General features: G+C 50.7%; 3 protein-coding genes across 3 annotated transcripts; 2 read left to right on the forward strand and 1 right to left on the reverse strand.

The window, feature by feature from the left end:
- Positions 1-1,545: 1,545 nt before the first annotated feature.
- On the forward strand, positions 1,546-3,709 carry LOC311151941 (acrosin-like; the record flags this gene model as incomplete). The annotated part of the gene is made up of 5 exons (XM_084202653.1): positions 1,546-1,616; positions 1,893-2,108; positions 2,396-2,661; positions 2,928-3,073; positions 3,524-3,709. The coding sequence occupies 5 exons, from the start codon at positions 1,546-1,548 to the stop codon at positions 3,707-3,709; spliced, it is 885 nt and encodes a 294-aa protein (XP_084058779.1).
- A 3,407-nt stretch (positions 3,710-7,116) lies between these two features.
- Positions 7,117-8,935, reverse strand: LOC311151943 (acrosin-like; the record flags this gene model as incomplete). The annotated part of the gene is made up of 4 exons (XM_084202655.1): positions 7,117-7,302; positions 7,756-7,901; positions 8,170-8,435; positions 8,736-8,935. The coding sequence occupies 4 exons, from the start codon at positions 8,933-8,935 to the stop codon at positions 7,117-7,119; spliced, it is 798 nt and encodes a 265-aa protein (XP_084058781.1).
- Positions 8,936-10,420: 1,485 nt separating this feature from the next.
- LOC311151944 (acrosin-like) lies at positions 10,421-12,632 on the forward strand (the record flags this gene model as incomplete). Its single annotated transcript, XM_084202656.1, has 5 exons — positions 10,421-10,491; positions 10,768-10,989; positions 11,304-11,575; positions 11,843-11,994; positions 12,459-12,632. 5 exons carry the CDS (start codon positions 10,421-10,423, stop codon positions 12,630-12,632), a joined length of 891 nt encoding a protein of 296 aa, XP_084058782.1.
- Positions 12,633-21,297: the final 8,665 nt, after the last annotated feature.

Genomic DNA, 21,297 nt, shown 5'->3' on the forward strand with positions numbered 1-21,297 from the left:
AGCCTCACAAAAAGATGGGAGCTTTCTGCTTCCAGGACCCCAGATTTCCTGCTGATACCATGGCCCCACAATGAGGTAGGTGGTATTGAATTAGAATGCTAGAAAATCCATCTGTCTTTTCCTCTGTACCCAGGACAAGTAATCAGGGCTCAGTAATTTTGCACTTGGCAACTACGAGAACATTTAATGTTTACATTTCAAATGTGTGGCTCTTTAGGCAATACACAGGTTAGACTTGAATTTAAGCAGATGAATAATCCTGTGGTTATTCAACAGAGAGTTGTTCAATTCTGTTTTTCTAGAGCATACAATTACATGATGTGGAGTAATAGGAAGGATACTCTTCAAAAACAAGGTCACAGTGTGAAAAAAGTTGGGACAAGAGGCTGGTGAATTTGCAGATGCTCTAAATAAACTTATAAAGCCTGTAAAGAAAACCATTTAATGACATTTTAGAATTGTAACATGCACAGTCACTATTAATGTCAACTGAATTAATAAAGAGTATGAAAGAAATTAAATTAACATGGTTTGTCACTCTTTAGTGAAGCTTTTGTGACATTATGAAAATTTTCCTCATTAGAGAATAGTGAACAGTGTAAGACTGTCATATCCCTGTCTGGTTTGCTGTACATGAAGAAGTCAAGTTAAGAACTACCAAGATACCGAGGGCATAAAGTAAGGCAATGAATACTCAGCAAATAACCTGATATTTCAAGACTGTCTTGAGTACAGATAGATTTAATTAAGACTTTGGCTATGCAATAACCCTTCGTGTGTTTGTTACAACCTCAATAGTTCCTAATTTTTAATGATTCATTATACATATATGGATGGCTACAGAAAACAAAATTATGTTTTGAAAAACATCTCACATAATTTTAATTGAAGTTCCTAAAGACATTCAGATAAACAGTAGCCAAAATTAACAATACATTTTCAGTAAGAATAATAATTTGCATTGAAATACATGCTGCTGAACAAAGGTCTTAATGCAATTTACAAAAATATATAATTAGGCTATATACAGATTTACACTATATTAAATGCAGGTAATTTCATTGGGGTCAACACAAGAAATTACAAAAGGGAAAGGCTTCAAAAGGAGAGAGAGTAGGTTTAGATTAGATATTAGGAAGAAATTCTTGACTATGAGGTTGCTGAGGCACTAACATGGGCTGCCCAGAGCCGCTGTGGATACCCCATCACTCAAAGTGCTTTAGAACAAAGTTTCTGAGCCAGGGTCTGAGCAACAGAATTTAGTGCATGCTACCCTCTCTGCCAATGGCAGGGGGGTCAGACCTAGAGGACCTCCAATGTCCCTTGTGCCTCAAACCATTCTATGGTTCTTTGATTTGATGTTGTTCTGCCTTCCATGACCCCTGTGCCACAGACCCCCACAGTGCCCAGAACACAGAACCCCCTGCCCTGTGACATCAGCCCCAGGGCACCCCGGGCAGCGCGGCTGCTGCGGGCATTGCGGCTGTGGCTGCACTGCTGCACGGAGCTCTCGGTGCTTGCAGCTGACACGTGCCTCTGGCAGCCATGAATTGGCTCGGCCTCCTCGTCCTGCTGACCGTGGCCGGGCTGGCACACGGGACATGGGACACCTGCGGGTGAGTGGCCCCAGGCCCTGGGAGGGAGCCATGGCAACACTTGCGGCCTTCCCCGGAGGGGACGCGCCTGCCCCCATGGCCGGGCCACGGCTTCCCACCCACCATGGGAAGCCTCAGATCCTTGCCAGCAGCCAGTGCTGGCACGGACAGACACACACCCCATGGGCTTCCCTGGCCTGCTGTGCCTGCAAGCCCTTGTGGGTGGGCAGAGGGCTGAGCTTCAGCCTGAGCCACAGCAGGCCATGAAGCACCATAGAAGTTACTTTCTGCTTGCAGATGGACTTGCGGCCTCCGACCCATGGTGTCTGACTCCATACCTCCTGATGATGGCATGACACGTATTGTGGGTGGCACAGGTGCCCTGCCAGGGGCCTGGCCCTGGATCGTCAGCATCCAGCATCCCTGGTTACCAGGCACAAGACACCTGTGTGGAGGGTCTCTCATCAGTGCAGAGTGGGTCCTCACAGCAGCCCATTGCTTTGACTTCATCAAGTAAGGAGGAGCAGGGAATGGAGACATCCCCACAACACCAGCAGGTGCCATGTCAGCAACACTCCCTGCTATTCCCATCCCCTTTCCCGTCAGGCAGCCAGGCTGCCACACTGCTCAGGAGAAGCCTGGGCTCCTGACAAATTTGTCAGCCCCCAGTTTCATATTCCCCCAGCCTAAGGTGTGTGAGGGCACTCACACCTGCCAGAGCACTGCTCCCTCTTGGCCTTGCCTGGGCTGCTCTGGCACAGCACTGCTCCCTCTCAGCACTCTCTACATCTTCTATTCAGGAAAATCGGCATCTTGAATGTGGTGATTGGTGCCACCCAGTTGACTCAGCCAGGCTCTGGGGCACAAGTGCGCAAGATTAAAAACCTATTTCGTCATGAAAACTATAAGAGAAGTGATATAAGTAATGACATTGCCTTGCTAGAACTGAATGAGCCTGTCCAGTGCAGCTCTTACATCCAGTTGGCCTGTGTAGCTGACCGCACCCTAAGCCTGTCAGAGCTGCAGAACTGCTGGATTGCTGGCTGGGGTACAACCACAGAAGGAGGTGAGTTCCCAAGAGAAACTCCCGCCTGGAGAGCACACTGGGGAGACAGCTTGGGCTTCCCCACAACAGAGGCAAAATCCAGGCTGCAGGACATACAACTCTGCAGAGATGGGCCTGGCCTGCTCCCCAAAGGCAGGCAGCAGGGTAACAGCACCTCTGTGACTCTGCAGAGGCAAAGTTACCAAGGGAAGGGTATCCAGTCCAGCCAGGGGAGGGGGAGAACTGGCAAGGAGCTGCTGGGAGCTCATTCCTTTCTCTGCTCCTAGACGAAGACTCAAGTGATCACCTGCAAGAGGCCAAGGTCCAGCTCATCGATCTCCAGCTCTGCAACAGCAGTGGCTGGTATGCAGGGGAAATCCACACCCACAACTTGTGTGCTGGTTACCCACAGGGAGGCATTGACACCTGCCAGGTAGGAGCGTGTCCCGAGCCACTCAGCACCCAGCAGCACCAGCAGCCCGGGCAGCACCACCCCAACACAGCCCAGGGCCTGCTTTGCCCGGCCACTCAGTCACCCTCCCAGCCCCAGCTCCCCCGGACTGCTGTGGGGGCTTCCCACACACTCCCCATCCACACCTGCCTGCCCAGGGCTCCCCTCGTGCCAAAAGCCCAGCTAGCCCAGCCAGTGCTCTTGGCAGTGCAGAGGTCCAGGTGCCAAAGGTCCATCTTCTGCACATCCAGGAGTCCTGTGCAGGGAGGACAGAGAGAGTGCTAATTTGCAGGATCCCAAGCCATTCACAGCCAAGCTTCTGGAGGCTCCAGTCTGAATACAGTTCTGGCAGGGGCTGTGAGAGAGGAGGAGACAGCCCCAGTGCTGGCTGGTGCCACCAACACCACCTTAATGCTCTGTGTTCTGCTGCAGGGTGACAGCGGTGGTCCTCTCATGTGCCAGGACAACCATGCTGACTCCTGGTGGGTCGTTGGAGTGACCAGCTGGGGAAAAGGCTGTGCCAGAGCAAGGCAGCCTGGAGTCTACACCTCCACACAACACTTCTATGACTGGATTCTGGCCCAGATGGGGCTGAGCCCATTTGGAAGTGCTTCCTGAACAGCAGGGTGGGCAGGATCCAGGGCACATTCCCAGTGCACAGCAAGTATTCTCTGCTGGGGCAATGCCTGCTAATCCAAAGGCAGCCTCAGGGTCAAAACCCTGCTCTGTCCTGACTACACTCCTCTCCTGTGTGCATGCTGACACTGGAGATGACTTAGGTGTAGAAGTAAAGTTGCCTCTGGTCGCAGAGAACCATCTTATCAGTGAAATTCCAGTTCTTGGGCAAAGTAAGGACTGCCACAATTGGCAACTGCAGAATGAGCCAGAGAGCAGATGTTCCAGGCACAAAGGGACAGAGTGGCTCCAAAGAGCCACTCACAGCCAGAGTGCCTGGTCAGAGAGGAGAGCGCTCTGAGCCACCATGGGCTGGAAAAACTTGGTACATCAAGCCTAGGAAGAGGATAGGAAAAAAGCAGATACCTTGGTGGGGGAGGGGGGAGGGGGGTGGTGTTCAAATGCACATGGGCTGCTGATTAAGACCTGGTGAGAGCCTGGGCTAAGGGAACAGATGTGGGAAACTCCCAAGCATGACAAGGGAAACTCCTGGCTCCTGACTGGAGTGCCAGTGCCCTAAGGCAGAGCCAGATTTCATGGGCAGCAAATGGGAATTGATGTGCCTGGTGGTCACACTTCATAGATACTCAAAGGAAGAGCTGGGGTCATTTTGGGAAGAGGAACCTGGCAGGAACAGTAGGAAAGCACACCAGGAATGCCATGGAAGGCCAAAGTGAGTGGGCCTACACTACCTGCAACACCACTATTGACAAATGCTCCAGCAGTGGTGCCCTTAGGTCCCATCTGGGCTCCCAAAGTTCTGAGGAAGCTCCCCTGTGTGACCATTCCAGAGGCACAGGTGGCTCCAATGAGCCTGTGGTTGCCCTGTTTAATTCCCTACCCATGCCACTCTCACCCAGTCAGAGCAGGTTTCCATACCCATTCAGCCTCAGGATTCCCCCAGCAGACTCACAGATGTCACATTCCATAAAGAGCCACCAGCTGCTGCTGCAGCACTCAGTGTCCATTCAAATCTTGGCCAGTGGCACAGCTCCCTGTGCCCTCTGTTATACAAAGCATGGGCAGCTCACAGCCTCTGGTCCCAGGCTCCTGCCAGCCCAGAGCTCAATCTGTGGCCTATGTCAAGGGGGCCCACCAGGGGAGGGGCAATATCAAATCAAGGAGCCATAGAATGGTTTGGGTTGGAAGGAAGCTTGGAGATCATCTAGCTCCAACCACCTGCCATGGGCAGAGAGGGATGGGGAGGGTCTTGCACTAGACCCAGTTGTCCAGTGTCCAGAGCTTGGCTTGAGAGCAGTCCTTGAACAAACTCATGCCAGTACCTCAGTACCCTCACAATCTGGAATTCCTTCACATGATCTCATCTAAAGCTACCCTCTGTCACTGTAAAGCCATTGTCCCTTGTCCTTTTAGGACCTGCCCTTGTAAGAAGGCTCTCTGCTGCTTTCTTTAGGCCCCTCTTCTTGCAAGATGAGGCTGTGCAGTCCCTGGGGCAGGCAAAGGCTGAGGAATCCTTTTGGGGCAGGGAGCTGGTTGTGCAGCTGCAGTGCCCGCTGCAGATTGATACCATCGGTCGCCAAGGAACATACATCTGAATACGACTTCCCCTGACATGATCAGTGCTTGCCACTACTCAGGAAACAGCGATTGTCCAGCCCTGCACAGTGAAAGAAATCTTTATACATATGCAGGGTTACAAAAGAAATGGGGGCACCTCTGCCTCAGGCATAAAAACCTGTATAAAACAGCCCCACTGGAAATGGTACTGGTGAACAGAGGAGGATCCGGTGCGATAGAGGTCAGATCTAGGTTCACCCAGCACCCATTCCGGGCTCAACGCTGTCTCTTTGGCTATGGCTTTTTCAGGAACGTACTTTGGTTGTGGAAATAAAATCTTTCGCATTTATTAATTTGGATTTCTGGCTGATCATTTATAACATTCTTGTTGTACCTCAGAGGAAACTTGTGACTGAGCTTGTGCAACACTGACAGAAATTCTTATGGGCAGCAGAATTTTGCCAAGACAGCACAGTAAAGTTGTGCCAGGGCAATTGGGTGACTCTGAGCTGGTCTCCTCACTGGGCAGAGTAATGGCCTTCTGCAGCCTTGAGTGACAATCTTGCACTCAAGGTCTTTAATGAGCCAGCAGCCCCTGACTTAAGTCAGGGTGGCAGGGACCAGTACAGATGTGGGACGGTTGTTCTCAGCACAGCCCATCTTGATTAAGACAAAGGGAAGAGTGCCACCTGCTCTGAGACAGGACTCCATTGGCCTGGAAGCCAAGGGAATGTACTTGGCACATGTCTTCCTCAAGGCATCCCAAGATCCCCTACCATTTTTGCCCCGCAGATCCCAGTATCAAAATTTGATTGAAAGGGTTTAAAATTAGGGTGCAAATATGTACAGTTTGTAGATGATTTGTTAATGAGCAAGCGGAGAAAAGATATTTCTTCCCATTCTGTGGTGATTATGTGCAGCACTCAGGCAAAAACACCAAGCTGCAGTTTGTGTCTCTGCAGCTGGCTCTTTGATTGCTCCTTCTCTCCTTTGGCCACGCTTATACAGCCCTCTCATCTTCCTAACCTTCTCCCTTTCTCTGCCCTTGTCTCTAAAATATGGAGCCAAGCCCAGGCATCATTTCCCCTTGGCTCACAGGTTGGCCATGCCTATGAACAGCCTTGGTGTTGTAGGTGGTGTCGGCCCACCAACCTTGGCCTTCCATGTCATTCCTGGCGTACTTTCCTACTGTTCCTGCCAGGTTCCTCTTCCCAAAATGACCCCAGCTCTTCCTTTGAGTATCTATGAAGTGTGACCACCTGGCACATCAGTCTCCCTTTGCTGTCCATGAAATCTGGCTCTGCCTTAGGGCACTGGCACTCCAGTCAGGAGCCAGGAGTTTCCCTTGTCATGCCTGGGAGTTTCCCACATCTGTTCCCTTAGCCCAGGCTCTCACCAGGTCTTAATCAGCAGCCCATGTGCATTTGAGCACCCTCCCCAAGGTATCTGCTTTTTTCCTATCCTCTTCCTAGGCTTGATGTACCAGGTTCCTCCAGCCCATGATGGCTCAGAGCACTTTGCTCTCTGACCAGGCACTTTGGAGCTCTTTGGAGCCACTCTGTCCCGTTGTGCCCCCAGGCTCATTCTGCAGGTGCAGAATATGGAAGTCTTTACCTTGCCCAGGAGTCAGAATTCAGTCAAAAAATGATTCCCTGTGATGATTTGCAACTTTATTTCAACAACTAAATCAACTCCAGCGTGTGTGTGCACAGAGGAGAGGAGTATGGTCAGGACAGAGCAGGTTTTTGACCCTTTGGATCAGCAGGCATTGCCCCAGCAGGATACGCTTGCTGTGCACTGTAGTATGCCCATGATGCTGCCCACACTGCTGCTCAAGAAGCACTTTCAATTGTCTCCAGACCAATGTGGGTGGTAATCCAGTCATAGAAGTACTGAGTGGAGGTGTAGATTCCAGGTCTCTTTGCTCTGGCACAGCCTCTTCCCCAGCTGGTCACTCCAACAATCCAGAAGAAATCACTGTTTTCCTCCTGGCACATGAGAGGACCACCACTGTCTCCCTGCAGCAGAACAGAGAGGATTAAGATGGTGTTGGGTGGCCCATGCCACCACTTGGGCTGTCTCCTTCTCTCGCAGAGCCCATGCCAGAGCTGTACACAGGCACTTAAGCCTCCAGAAATCTAACTGCAAGTAGCTCAGGGTCCTGTAGGATAGGGCTCTCTCTGTCCTCCCTGCACAGGACTCCTGGATGTGCAGAAGATGGACCTTTGGCACCTGGACCTCTGCACTGCCAAGAGCACTGGCTGAGCTAGCTGGGCTTTTGGCACGAGGGGAGCCCTGGGCAGGCAGGTGTGGATGGGGAGTGTGTGGGAAGCCCCCACAGCAGTCGGGGGGAGCTGGGGCTGGGAGGGTGACTGAGTGGCCGGGCAAAGCAGGCCCTGGGCTGTGTTGGGGTGGTGCTGACCCAGCTGCTGGTGCTGCTGGGGGCTGAGTGGCTCGGGGCAGGTTCCTACCTGGCAGGTGTCGATGCGGCCCTGTGGGTAACCAGCACACACGTTGTGGGTGTGGACTTTCCCTGCATACCAGCCACTGCTGTTGCAGAGCTGGAGATCAATGAGCTGGACCTTGGCCTCTTGTAGGACATCACTTGAGTTTTGAGCTGTGAGCAGAGAAAGGAATGATCCCCCTGTAGCTCCTTGCTAATTCTGCTCTGCTGCTTTAGGGGGAGCCCCTTTCCTAGGGTTTGTCTTTGCCTCTTCAGAGACACAGAGATGCTGTGACCCTGCTGCCTGCCTTTGGGGAACAGGCCAGCCCCGTCCCTGTAGAGGTGTACATCCTGCAGCCTGGCTTTGACCTCTGCTGTGGGGAAGCCCAAGCCACCTCATTAATGGGCTGAGCTGGCTCTGGAGTCTCTCTTGAGGACTCACCTCTTGCAGCAGTGGAACCCCAGCCAGCTACCCAGCAGTTCTGCAGCTCTGAAAGGCTTAGGGCGGGGTCAGCCACACAGGCCAGCTGGACGTAGGAGCTGCAGTCAACAGGCTTATTCAGTTCTAGCAAGGCAATGTCGTTACTTTTGTCATTTGGATTATAGTTTTCATGACGTATTAACTTCTTAATCCGTCGCAGTTGCGCTAAAGGTCCTGGCTTAGTCAACTGGGTGGCACCAATCACTAGATACACCATGCTTATTTTCCTGGAAAGTAGATGTAGAGAGGGCTGAGAGGGAGCAGAGACATGTGCAGCCCAGCAGTTGCCAGACCTCAGCTTGGAAAGGCAGAGAGGGAGCAGAGCTCTGGCAGGTGTGAGTGCCCTCACACACTTTAGGCTGGGGGAATGTCAAGCTGGGGGCTGCTAGGAAGCCTTGGCAGGAGCCCAGGCTTCTCCTGAGCAGTGTGACAGCCTGACAGAAAAGGGGATGGGAGTAGCAGGTGATGCTGCTGGCAGGGCACCTGCTGGTGTTGAGGAGATGTCCTGATTTCTGGCATCTCTTTACCTGATGGGGTCGAAGCAGTGGGCTGCTGTGAGAACCCACTTTGCAGTGATGAGAGACCCTCCACACAGGTGTCTTGTGCCTGGTATTGCAGGATGCTTAAGGCTGACGATCCAGGGCCAGGCCCCTGGCTTGGCATCTGCACCTCCCACGACGCGTGTTGTGCCATCGTCATGATCCAAGTACTCATACTCAGACACCATGGGTCGGAGCCCACATATCCCTCTGCAAGCAGAAAGTCGTTTCCATGGTGCTTCATGGCCTGCTGTGGCTCAGGCTGAAGCTCAGCCCTCTGCCCACCCACAAGGGCTTGCAGGCACAGCAGGCCAGGGAAGCCCATGGGGTGTGTGTCTGTCCGTGCCAGCACTGGCTGCTGGCAAGGAACTGAGGCTTCCCATGGTGGGTGGGAAGCCGTGGCCTGGCCATGGGGGCAGGCGCGTCCCCTCCGGGGAAGGCCGCAAGTGTTGCCATGGCTCCCTCCCAGGGCCTGGGGCCACTCACCCGCAGGTGTCCCATGTCCCGCGTGCCAGCCCGGCCACGGTCAGCAGGACGAGGAGGCCGAGCCAATTCATGGCTGCCAGAGGCACGTGTCAGCTGCAAGCACCGAGAGCTCCGTGCAGCAGTGCAGCCACAGCCGCAATGCCCGCAGCAGCCGCGCTGCCCGGGGTGCCCTGGGGCTGATGTCACAGGGCAGGGGGTTCTGTGTTCTGGGCACTGTGGAGTTCTGTGGCATGGGGACCCACCCAGGGGAGGGGCAACACGGAATCGGTGAGCCACAAAATGATTTGGGATAGAAGGGACCTTGGTGATCATTTAGCTCCAACCTCCTTGCCTTGGGCACAGAGGGACGGCATTCACTAGAACCAGGTTTCCAGAGCCTGGCTCAGAAGCTGTCCTTGAACACTTAGAGAAATGGGGCATCCACAGGTGCTCTGGGCAACCCATGCCTTTGCGTCAGTACTGTCACAATCAAGATTTCCTTCCTATGATCCCAGCTGAAACTACCTTTATTGTAGCATGACATCCCAACGCAGGAATAATGAGCACTGACTTCATGATTACAGAAGGCTGATTGATCGCTTTATTATACTATACTGTTCTATACTTTTAAGAAAAACCTATCACCCTTGCCAGACTGTCATAACACACACGTGGATCCAATTGGTCAATGCATCCACAACACCATCACCAGAGTCCACTTAAAAAAATCACCCTTTGGTAAACAAATCTCCATAACACATTCCACATGTGCACAACAACAGGTGCAGCAAGTGGAGATGAGAATTGTTTCTCATTCTTTTCTCTGAGCTTTCTCACAGCTTCCCAGGAAAATCCTGGGAGAGCGCTATGTCTCTCTCTCTGTTCAGAGGATGTGTGATTACCTCTCTCACTGTGAAGCCATTGTCCCTTGTCCTTTTAGGACAGGCCCTTGTAAGAAGGCTCTCTGCTGCTTTCTTTAGGCCTCTCTTCTTGCAGGTTGAGGTGCAGTTCCCCAGGGCAGGCAGCGGCTGAGGAATCCATTTTGGGGCAGGGAGCTGGAGCAGAATACAGAGCCCACCCCTCCATGACATCAGCCCCGGGGAACCAGGGGCACCCCGGGCAGCGCGGCTGCTGCGGGCATTGCGGCTGTGGCTGCGCTGCTGCACGGAGCTCTCGGTGCTTGCAGCTGACACGTGCCTCTGGCAGCCATGAATTGGCTCGGCCTCCTCGTCCTGCTGACCGTGGCCGGGCTGGCACAGAGCATGCAGTACACCTGCGGGTGAGTGGCCCCAGGCCCTGGCAGGGAGCCATGGCAACACTTGCGGCCTTCCCCAGAGGGGACGCGCCTGCCCCCATGGCTGGGCCACGGCTTCCCACCCACCATGGGAAGCCTCAGATCCTTGCCAGCAGCCAGTGCTGGCACGGACAGACACACACCCCATGGGCTTCCCTGGCCTGCTGTGCCTGCAAGCCCTTGTGGGTGGGCAGAGGGCTGAGCTTCAGCCTGAGCCACAGCAGGCCATGAAGCACCATAGAAGTTACTTTCTGCTTGCAGATGGACTTGCGGCCTCCGACCCATGGTGTCTGACTCTGGGTACAAGAGTCGTGACAACGACATAACACGCGTCGTGGGTGGCAGCGATGCCAAGCCAGGGGCCTGGCCCTGGATCGTCAGCATCCAGTATGCGACGATATTTGGCACAAAGCATATCTGCGGAGGATCTCTCATCAGGGCAGATTGGGTCCTCACAGCAGCCCACTGCTTTAACTTCATCTCGTAAGAAGGGGCAGGGAATGGGGACATCCCCACAACACCAGCAGGTGCCCTGCCAGCAGCACCACCTGCTACTCCCATCCCCTTTCCCCTCTGGCAGCCAGGCTGTCACACTGCTCTGGAGAAGCCTGGGCTCCTGCCAAGGCTTTCTAGCAGCCCCCAGCTTGACATTCCCCCAGCCTAAAGTGTGTGAGGGCACTCACACCTGCCAGAGCTCTGCTCCCTCTCTGCCTTTCCAAGCAAAGGTCTGGCAACTGCTGGGCTGCTCTGGCACATGTCTCTGCTCCCTCTCAGCCCTCTCTTCATCTCCTTTCCAGTAACACCAGCTTGGTCAACGTGGTGATTGGTGCCACCCAGTTGAGTAAGCCGGGCCCTAGGGCACAAGTCCGCCAAATTAAGCAGTTACTGCGTCATGAAAACTATCAGATACGTGACGTGAGCAATGACATTGCCTTGCTGGAACTGAGCAAGCCTGTCCAGTGCAGCCCCTACATCCAGCTAGCCTGTGTGGCCGACAATATTTTAGGGTTGTCAGTGTCAGACAAGCATAACTGCTGGATTGCTGGCTGGGGTGCCACCACTGCAAAAGGTAAGTTCCCAAGAGGGACTCCCGAGCCAGCTCAGCCCACTGAGGACATGGTTTGGGCCTCTGCTTCCCCATAGCAGAGGCCAAACCCAGGCTGCAGGTCATACAACTCTGCAGAGATGGGCCTGGCCTGCTCCTCAAAAGCTGGCAGCAGGGTAACAGCACCTCTGTGCCTCTGTAGAGGCAAAGCCATGCCCGATGGTAGGGGATCCCCCACAGACAAGGAAGAAGAACTTGGAAGGAGCTGCTAGGGGATGTTTCTTTTTGTAGTCACAGAAAAAAAACTGAGTGATCACCTGCAGGAGGCCAAGGTACGCCCTATCAATACCTATCTCTGCAACAGCACCTTCTGGTACACAGGGAAAATCCACACCCACAACTTGTGTGCTGGTTACCCACAGGGACGCATTGACACCTGCCAGGTAGGAGCCACTCAGCACCCAGCAGCACCAGCAGCCCGGGCAGCACCACCCCAACACAGCCCAGGGCCTGCTTTGCCCGGCCACTCAGTCACCCTCCCAGCCCCAGCTCCCCCCGACTGCTGTGGGGGCTTCCCACACACTCCCCATCCACACCTGCCTGCCCAGGGCTCCCCTCGTGCCAAAAGCCCAGCTAGCCCAGCCAGTGCTCTTGGCAGCGCAGAGGTCCAGGTGCCAAAGGTCCATCTTCTGCACATCCAGGAGTCCTGTGCAGGGAGGACAGAGAGAGCCCTACCCTATAGGCCCCCATGCCATTCACAGCCAAGCTTCTGGAGGCTCCAGCCTCTGAGCAGAGCTTTTCTCTGCCCAGAATACAGCTTTGGCAGGGGCTGTGAGAGAGGAGGAGACAGCCCCAGTGCTGACAGGGGCCACCCAACACCACGTGAATCCTCTCTGTTCTGCTGCAGGGTGACAGCGGTGGTCCTCTCATGTGCCAGGACAACCATGCTGACTACTGGTGGGTCGTCGGAATAACCAGCTGGGGAAGAAGCTGTGGCAGAGCAAAGCGGCCGGGAGTCTACACCTCTGTTCAGTACTTCTATGACTGGATTCTGGCCCATATAGGCACAAGAAATTTTTAAAGTGCTTTTTGAGCACTAGGATGGGCAGCCTCCAAGACATGCCGCAGTGCAGAGGAAGTGTTTCCTGCTGGGGCAATGCCTGCTGATCCAAAGGCAGCCTCAGGGTCAAAAACCTGCTCTGTCCTGACCATACTCCTCTCCTCTGTGCACACACACGCTGGAGTTGATTTAGTTGTTGAAATAAAGTTGCAAATCATCACAGGGAATCATTTTTTGACTGAATTCTGACTCCTGGGCAAGGTAAAGACTTCCATATTCTGCACCTGCAGAATGAGCCTGGGGGCACAACGGGACAGAGTGGCTCCAAAGAGCTCCAAAGTGCCTGGTCAGAGAGCAAAGTGCTCTGAGCCACCATGGGCTGGAGGAACCTGGTACATCAAGCCTAGGAAGAGGATAGGAAAAAAGCAGATACCTTGGGGGGGGGGGGGGGGGGGCGGTGCCCAAATGCACATGGGCTGCTGATTAGGACCTGGTGAGAGCCTGGGCTAAGGGAACAGATGTGGGAAACTCCCAGGCATGACAAGGGAAACTTCTGGCTCCTGACTGGAGTGCCAATGCCCTAAGACAGAGCCAGATTTCATGGGCAGCAAAGGGGGATTGATGTGCCAGATGGTCACACTTCACAGATACTCAAAGGAAGAGCTGGGGTCATTTTGGGAACTGGCAGGAACAGTAGGAAAGTACACCAGGAATGACATGGAAGGCCAAGGTTGGTGGGCCGACACCACCTACAACACCGAGGCTGTTCACAGGCATGGCCAACCTGTGAGCCAAGGGGAAATGATGCCTGAGCTTTGCTCCATATTTGGGAGGAGATGAGGGCAGAGAAAGGGAGGAGCTGAGGAAGATGAGAGGGCTGTATAATCGTGGCCAATGAAGAGAAGGAGCAATCAAAGAGCCAGCTGCAGAGACACAAGCTGCAGCGTGGTGTGCTTGTTTGCCTGAGTGCTGCACATAATCACCACAGGATGGGCAAGAAATTTCTTATCTAAATTTCTAATTAACAAATCATCTACATCCTGTACAAATTCACCCCAAGGTTTTATACCCATTTATTCAACCCCATGAAAGGAATAGCAGATTTGTCTTTACAAACAATCTGTGGGTCTTTTGGTAGATAAAACTAGCACTGGGCAATAAAAGAAACAATGGGAAGGATTCTGCTGATGGATGAATGGAAAAAGATATTTGCTTTTACAAATAAACTTTAGGTTTGCTGATAAATTAAATTAGAAATTGAAAGATGAAAGAAACAATGGGGAAGGAAAACCCCTAAATTCCATAAGAATTAAAAATTAAAAGGGAGGGTTATACATTAGAGGGAAATCTTTGGTATCAGGTGTATTGGGGAGCCTGTACTGCTCAAGTACCTCAGCCAATGGGGAAAGAAAGAAGGGAAATGCGCACAGAAAATAAGGATAAAAAGGAAGGCTGCGTCCTCCAAAAATTTAAGAGATCCCAGGGGAATGCCCCATGGCCTCTCCCTTTATTCAAATAAAGTAAAAGGACTCCTCTGTCTCCTTTTTGGACATAAATCTCTGATGTTTGTGGATTAATTTTCCTAACACCCAGAATATTCATGTTGGGGGAAAAAAATAAATGATAGGGCATCCTGCAACTCCTTTGGGAAGATGTGTACAAAGCTATCCTCTGTCACTGAAAAGCCATTTCCCCTTATCCTATAAGCACATCTCACAATCATGGATAATCTGGAGCACCATCCATGGTTAAATCCTCCTCTCAGTCTTGTGCCCACTCTTAGGTAGTCTCTCTGCCCTGCTGACCTGAGGCATCATGGGCCCATTTAGCTAAGAACAACTTCCCCTTGTGTTGCCAATGCAAATTTATCTGTAACACCTTGATTTTGTAGCTTGATCCACCTGTTCATTGTTGCCTGACTCTTCAGCACAGGGACAACTACATGACAGACTTTAACAGTCAGCTTCTCTACCCACGCACTGATGTCTTGCCATTCTCCAGCAGCCCAGACTGGTTTTCCTCTACACTGCGTTTGGCCTGTATGGCCTTTTCCCACCTTTCCAGCCATCCCCAGACTGTTTGCTACCACCCACCAGTCAGTGTACAGGTAGAGTGTTGACAACTTCTCTTAAACAGCAATGTCCAAAGCTAGCTGGACAACTTTCAACTCTGCAATCTGACTGGATCCACCTTTTCCTTCATAGCTTCCACAATTCACAACATAGGACTCCATACAGCTCCCTTCCATTTCCTACTGGTCCCTACAATACAGCAAGATCCATCAGTGAAGAGGATGTACCATCCTTCACTTTCAGGTAGGTGGTTATATGGTGGGGCTTCCTCAGCACATGTCACCTGTTCTTCCTCTTCTGATGATAATCAAAAGTTCTCACCTTTGGACCAGTTTGCGATGACTGCCAAGATCCCAGGTCGATTTGGGTTTTCTATTTGAGCTCACCGTGATGAGGGTAATCCATTTACTCCAGGTAGCATCTGTGGCATGATGTATTGCAGGAACCTTTCCTTTAAATATCCAGCCCAGCACTGGTGGTCAGGGTACCAGAAGGAACTGTGCTTCAGTGCCAGTCACTTCTGAGGCAGCTTAAACCCCTTCATAAGCTACAAGAATCTCTTCCTCAGTTGGAGTGTAGCTGGCCTCAGATTCTGTATGCATGACTCCAAAACCCAAGAGGTCAGCCTCAGGTCTTCCCAGGTCCCTTCTGCCAGAGGCTCCAGGAAGGACCATTCTCTGTGGCTGTAGTGTAGAGCACATTCTTTACATCCTGTCCTGTCCTGTCCTGACAGGCCCAGGTGCTACTGCATGGACAATCTCATGCTTGATCTGCTCAAAAGCTTGCTGTTGCTCATGGCCCCAGTCAAAATAATTTTTCTTTCGTGTCATGAGGTTGAGAGGTCTTACAATCTGGCTGTATTCCAGGATGTGCATTCTCCAACAGCCCACAGTGCCTAGGAAAGCTTGTGCTTCTTTCTTGCTGGTCAGTGGGGACATAGCACTTCTCTTATTAATCATATCTGTTGGCATTCTGTCTGCATCCATCTTGCCACTTCACCCTTAGGAAATTAATTTCCTGGGCAGGCCCCTTGACTTTACTTCATTTGATAGCAAAACCTGCTTTCAGAAGACTCTGGATTATTCTCTCTCCTTTCTCAAAAACCTCTTCTGCCATGTTCCCTCATGCAATAATGTAATTCATGTACTGCGGATGTTCTGGAGCCTCACTCTTCTCCAGTGCAACCTGGATCAGCCTATGGCAGATGGTGGGGCTGTGTTTCCACCCCTGGGGCGGTCAGTTCCAGGTGTACTGCACACCCCTCCAGGTGAAGTCAAACTGGGGCCTGCACTCTGCTGCCAGAGGAATGGAGAAAAATGCATTGGCAATGTCAATAGTGGCATACTACTTCACTGCCTCAGACTTCAGCTCGTACTAGAGCTCCAGCATGTCCAGCACAGCAGCGCTCAGTGATGGTGTAAATTCATTTAGGTGACAATAGTCCACAGGTAATCTCCATTCCCCATCAGACTTGCACACAGGCCAAATGGGACTGGTGAAGCATGAATGGGTCTTACTGACCCCTCCCTGTCTCTCCGGCTCATGGATCATATTATGTGTGAGAGTCACGGGGTCTCGGTTTGTGTGGTATTGCCAATGATGTACTGTAGTGGTGGCCACTGGTACCTGCTGTTCTTCTACTTTCAGGAGTCCTACTGCAGAAGGGTACTCTGAGACACCAGGCAAGGTGTCTAATGCCCTCTGTCTTCACAGTAGGTGTTCCAAAAGCCCACCTGAGTCCTTTAGGGTCTTTGAAATAACCACTCCTGAGAAAATCTACTCCCAGAATACATGGGTCCTCTGGACCAGTCAAAATAGGGTGTTTACTCCACTCCTTCCCAGTCAAGTGTACTTCAACTTCCAACAAAGTCAACTGCTGTGACTCCCCTGTTGACCCAGCAATAGAAACAGGTTCTGCCCCCACATGTCCCAGTAGTATTAAAGTACATTGTGCATCAATGTCAACCAAAGTCTTGTATTTTTGTGGTACAGTTGTGCTAGGGCATTGGATCCACACAGTCGAAAAGACCCAATTTTCCCCAGCATTTACCTGGCTGGAGGCCAGGGCCCCTCTTGTCCTGGCTACCACTGACTCTTTCTGTGAACATTCCAGAGGTTTTTTCAAGGGGAACGACATATCATTGTCCCTTCTGTTATACCTGGCAGCTCCAGGAAACTGTAGCTGCATTCCTTATGGTGGAACTCTCTTGTTAGTAGTTTCCTCCTTTAGCTTACATACCTGTGCTGCCAGACAGAAATGAGTTTTCCATCCCACCTCATATCTTCCCCATGCTCGCACAGGAAGAACCATAGGTCAGCTTGTGGGATGTACCCCCTCTCCCTAGCTGGGGTCATCTGCAACAGATAAGAGGGCATCTACACTGTTGAGAGTTTTTTGCAGATTGAGGAGTTTTTCCAGGACAATTCAGCCGATGCACAATCCAGCCTGCTTGTAATAATGGACAATGGACACGTTCACAAACAAAAATGGACATATTCAGAAATGGGGTCAGTATATGTTTGAAAAAGATACAAGAAGAAGAGTTATTAGGACGAAGCAGGTTTGTCAGAGAGATTGGGAAAGTAAGGAAAAAGAGAAGTCATGGGTGGGCCAGACGACCACAGCAAGACACATGAAAAATTAGATGATCCAATCGGCACCCTATTTTAGACACGTGAACAGCTAGGTGTCTAGGTTTGGAAAGACAGGTGCCTGCTAAAGGAGACAGGAGCCTCCCCTGAAATGGAGAAGGCAAACCCTCCCCACCCCTCTGAATTGCTAGGAATTTTTAAATTAAGGGGCTCTCAGGCAAAAAATATGGGAGCAGGAAATAACAGTTCTTTAATAGGGAAGGGAAAAAAAATAAAATTATAAAATAAAACAATGCAATACACTAGAACAACACTGACAGAGTCAGAACTCAACCTGACACCCTGTTGGTCAGGTTGTTGGTAGCAGTCTAGTTGGAAAAGTGGCTGCAGTCCTCCTGGAGTGTCAGGCGTGGTTCTGTTGGAGCAGGGCAGTCCTGCAGGAAAGGGGTGTCTTCCTTCGCAGATCTGTGGAAGTAGAAGCAGCTGCTGTTCCTCTGGGGAGTCCAATGGAGAAGAGCCGTGCTGGTGTGTCAGAATCTCCAGATTATATCTGGGTAGGAATGCTTGGTTCCTCCCTCTGGGCGGAGCATCTCACAATGGGATGTTACAGTTCTTATCAGTCATCTGGTGACATTCAATAGCCCCTTATCAGCAGATGTCCCCTGCTGAGGGACCCTGATTATGATCACTCAGGAAGAGAGATAAGGAGAATTGCCCACTTGACACCAGACAACTGCCTTATAGATGGCAATAGGATACATCTTGCCTTGCAATCTGGAACACTAGGGTTAACCAATCATGTATTAGCCAGAGACGCATGGACAGTAGAGACTTATTATAAATATAGTCTTTTTAGGGATAATAAATTTGGCTTCACTGGATCATATTGGTTATGGTGTGATGTCCCTGAACCTTCGCACCCCGCACTGCGCTGTACTGAAGAGACTTAGAGAAGGTCCTCTTTAATCTCCTTCCTGAGTTTCTGGTGGGTCTCTTCAGTTCTGTCTTCCACTTTCTGTATACATACTGCAGGTCTGTTTCCACAGCTGAGATTTTTGCTTCTGTTGGGCCATGCATGTTGGGCCAGTGTCTTCACAGTACCAGAGCCTCTTTGTCACAGCACTACTGCCTCATCCCTCTCCTTCCACTGCAGTATTGCTATGACAGGGGTGTACATGGGTGGCCTGATTTGTCCAAGTTTGAGCTACATCAGTGCTCTGGTCAACATCTGAAAAAAGGACGTCTAGTAGAGCCAGTTTTCTCAAGTGTTGGATTCCTTGCTCCATGGCTTTCCGGAGGCCTTGCTGCAGCTGAAGATCTGGGTGAAGGTATCTTTCTTTCATACTTGTTAAGAACTGTTTCCAGAGGCCGAGATATTTGGGCCTTCTTGCAATCCCCTAGTCAATACCCACATTACATGACAGAGGTCCCAAATGCCTCACTTCAATACCATCCAAAATTGTATCATAGCCTGCAGTGTCCCAGATTTGGACCAAACAACATAATATAGACTCATCAAGCCATTGGCTGAGATATTTTCTCAGGTTGTGAAGGCTTTCTAAGGATGGAGACTTGGTGATTTCTGGTCCCAATTCCTCTACTGGCTGTGAGGGTCCTGACTTCCCATCATCATCCACTGGGTAAATGGATTTGGTTTTATGTTTTCTTCTCTGGACAGAGGTTCTTGCTGTTGGCTTAGGTTCCCTATCTGGCTTAGCTGCAGCCAGAGTGCCTGGAGTGTCTGCTGATTCATCCTCCTGCCCCTCTGGCTGTATTTGCTGTCCTACAGCGTCTAGCAGTGTGTGATAAGCATTAGCCAGGGCCCAGCACATTGCAATGAGCTGCTTCTCTCTAGAGCTGTCATTACAATTTTCTTTCAGGTATTTCCCCACCTCAGCTGGATTCTGAATTTGTTCAGGAAGAAAGTTCCAAACTATGGGGGCAGAGAATTCCTTCAGGGTTTGGCCTATGTCCTCCCACATGCCACACACTCAAGATTTTCTACCACTGGAGCAGATGTGTGAACAACCTCTCTGAAATCTCAACCCTAGTTCTAAATGTGCTGTAGGTCTTATGCAGGAGAGCTAGCAGAATTTAAATAAAGAAAATATGGTATCTTTAACATCCAGAGGGACTGAAATATTCTAAAAAGATGATGTACCAGATCTGAAGAGGAAGAAGGAGGTAAAAGGCTGGGAAAAATCATCCCCTACCTTTCCCCCAACAGACTGGGTGTAATTGTTAATAAATCCCCAAGAAAGACTGCCCAGGCCAGCACAGGAAGAGAGCAGAGAATACACTTCCCTAATAACTCTCATTACCTCTGATGTCTTTCCATAAATTATTAGCACAGAGCATATCAACACAGCAATTCTGATTTGCCTCCCTGATATGAAGAAGATATATACCACAGCCAGGATTGTCAATATATATGGATAAGCACACATGCCTAGGTGCCATGAAGCTATTATTGAACAGGCAGCACGGTAACCATTGACTGTCGTATCCAGTACAAAGTCTTGCAGACAAGAGTGTCATTTTTTTAATTTTTCACTTTCTCTTGCAGTCTTAAGTTGGGCAAGAAATTTTGGCTCATTTTGAGAGAATTTAGAAGAGAACTATATGGGTTATCTTCTTCAGACTTTAGACTACAAGGATCCCTTTCCACCGGTAAGGAATGAATACTAATAAATGAAAGTGAAAAAAACCAACAAAACCCCAACATTTTTGTTTACAAACCAAATGCCAACAGGCAGGAACAAATAAAAAGTAAATAACTTTTACATATCAAAGTGTTAGACCTCACCACCCCACCAGAACTAAAGGAGACCCAAAATGCTGGACAATACCCATTCCTGATACATGATAAAAGATGGCATCAACTCCTCCCGCTTTGGAAGGCAGGAGCCTCATGGAGCAGACGAAGGCCCAGCAGCAGATGAAGGCCTTGTGGCTCATCTGATGCTGGACTCCTCCCCTCAGCAAAGAACAGCAGAACAGTCATGGCAGATGAAATAGCTGGGCTGGAGCCATTTGGTGTGCTCTTTCCACAGGTTGGCACAGTTCACAGTGGTTTGGGTTGGAGCAGGGAAGCTCGGCTCCTGCCAGTGTGATGTCCCTGATCTCAGACAAGCCACTGCTCAATTTGCCTCAAGGCAGCCCAAAAATCATTACTGCAGATTCTCTGAGACAAGGAAAGGAAAAACTTTTGCCTAGGCAAAAACCAAACCAGCCGCGATAAAATCATGCCACACGGAGCCCTGAAAAGCCTGGACAGGAAGTTTTTAAAAAACACCCACGCAGAACAAAAACAGTCCATCCCCCCTGCCTCACACGCTCAAGGTCCCGGGGTTGAAGGGTGTTAAAGATACAGTAACAATTTCTGGAAAGAGAATAGAGAATATCTGAATATACTGTCATAATAAATCACTCCAAGGCACTGAGGCAAAGGCATGGGTTGCCCAGAGCAGTGAGGAATCTTGCTTTTCCCATAGTCAGGGTCAGTAGAGAAGACACAGATACCAGCTTCGGGAATAAGTGTAATTTACTGTCATCCAAAACTGCACAGAATTACAAAAAAGATAAGCTAAGCAATGCATCTAATCATTACTATAAAAGACTGCCTACAGTGATGAAGAAAGACACATCACAAGTTACCCTAATACTTTACCATCATCTAGGTCTACCCATTCAGCTGGGGGAAGCCACTATCACAATACTGGGGAACCACTCCTTGCAAGTAGGGAATTCTGCAGGAGCCTTCCCCGACAGGCAATGAGGTTTCTGACTGCGCTGGGACAGGGCCCTCTTTTTATACTGTGGAATAAACAAGCTACCATAACTTCTAGAGCAGGAACATCTGGTTTTGTTCTCCTCTTGCGATGCTCCCAAGGCCTTGGAAGGCTTCAGGAGGAGCCAAGGGAGTTGTCTGTGATCCTACACCCCAAAGGAGGCCAGATGTTGCCTTGTCCAGCTTCTAAATAGGGAAAGGAAAATCCCTGTTTCCCCAGTGAGCAGATATA

This window comes from Fringilla coelebs, assembly GCF_963513975.1.
Source record: "Fringilla coelebs genome assembly, chromosome: 3".
In the NCBI taxonomy this organism is placed as follows: Eukaryota; Metazoa; Chordata; class Aves; order Passeriformes; family Fringillidae; genus Fringilla; species Fringilla coelebs.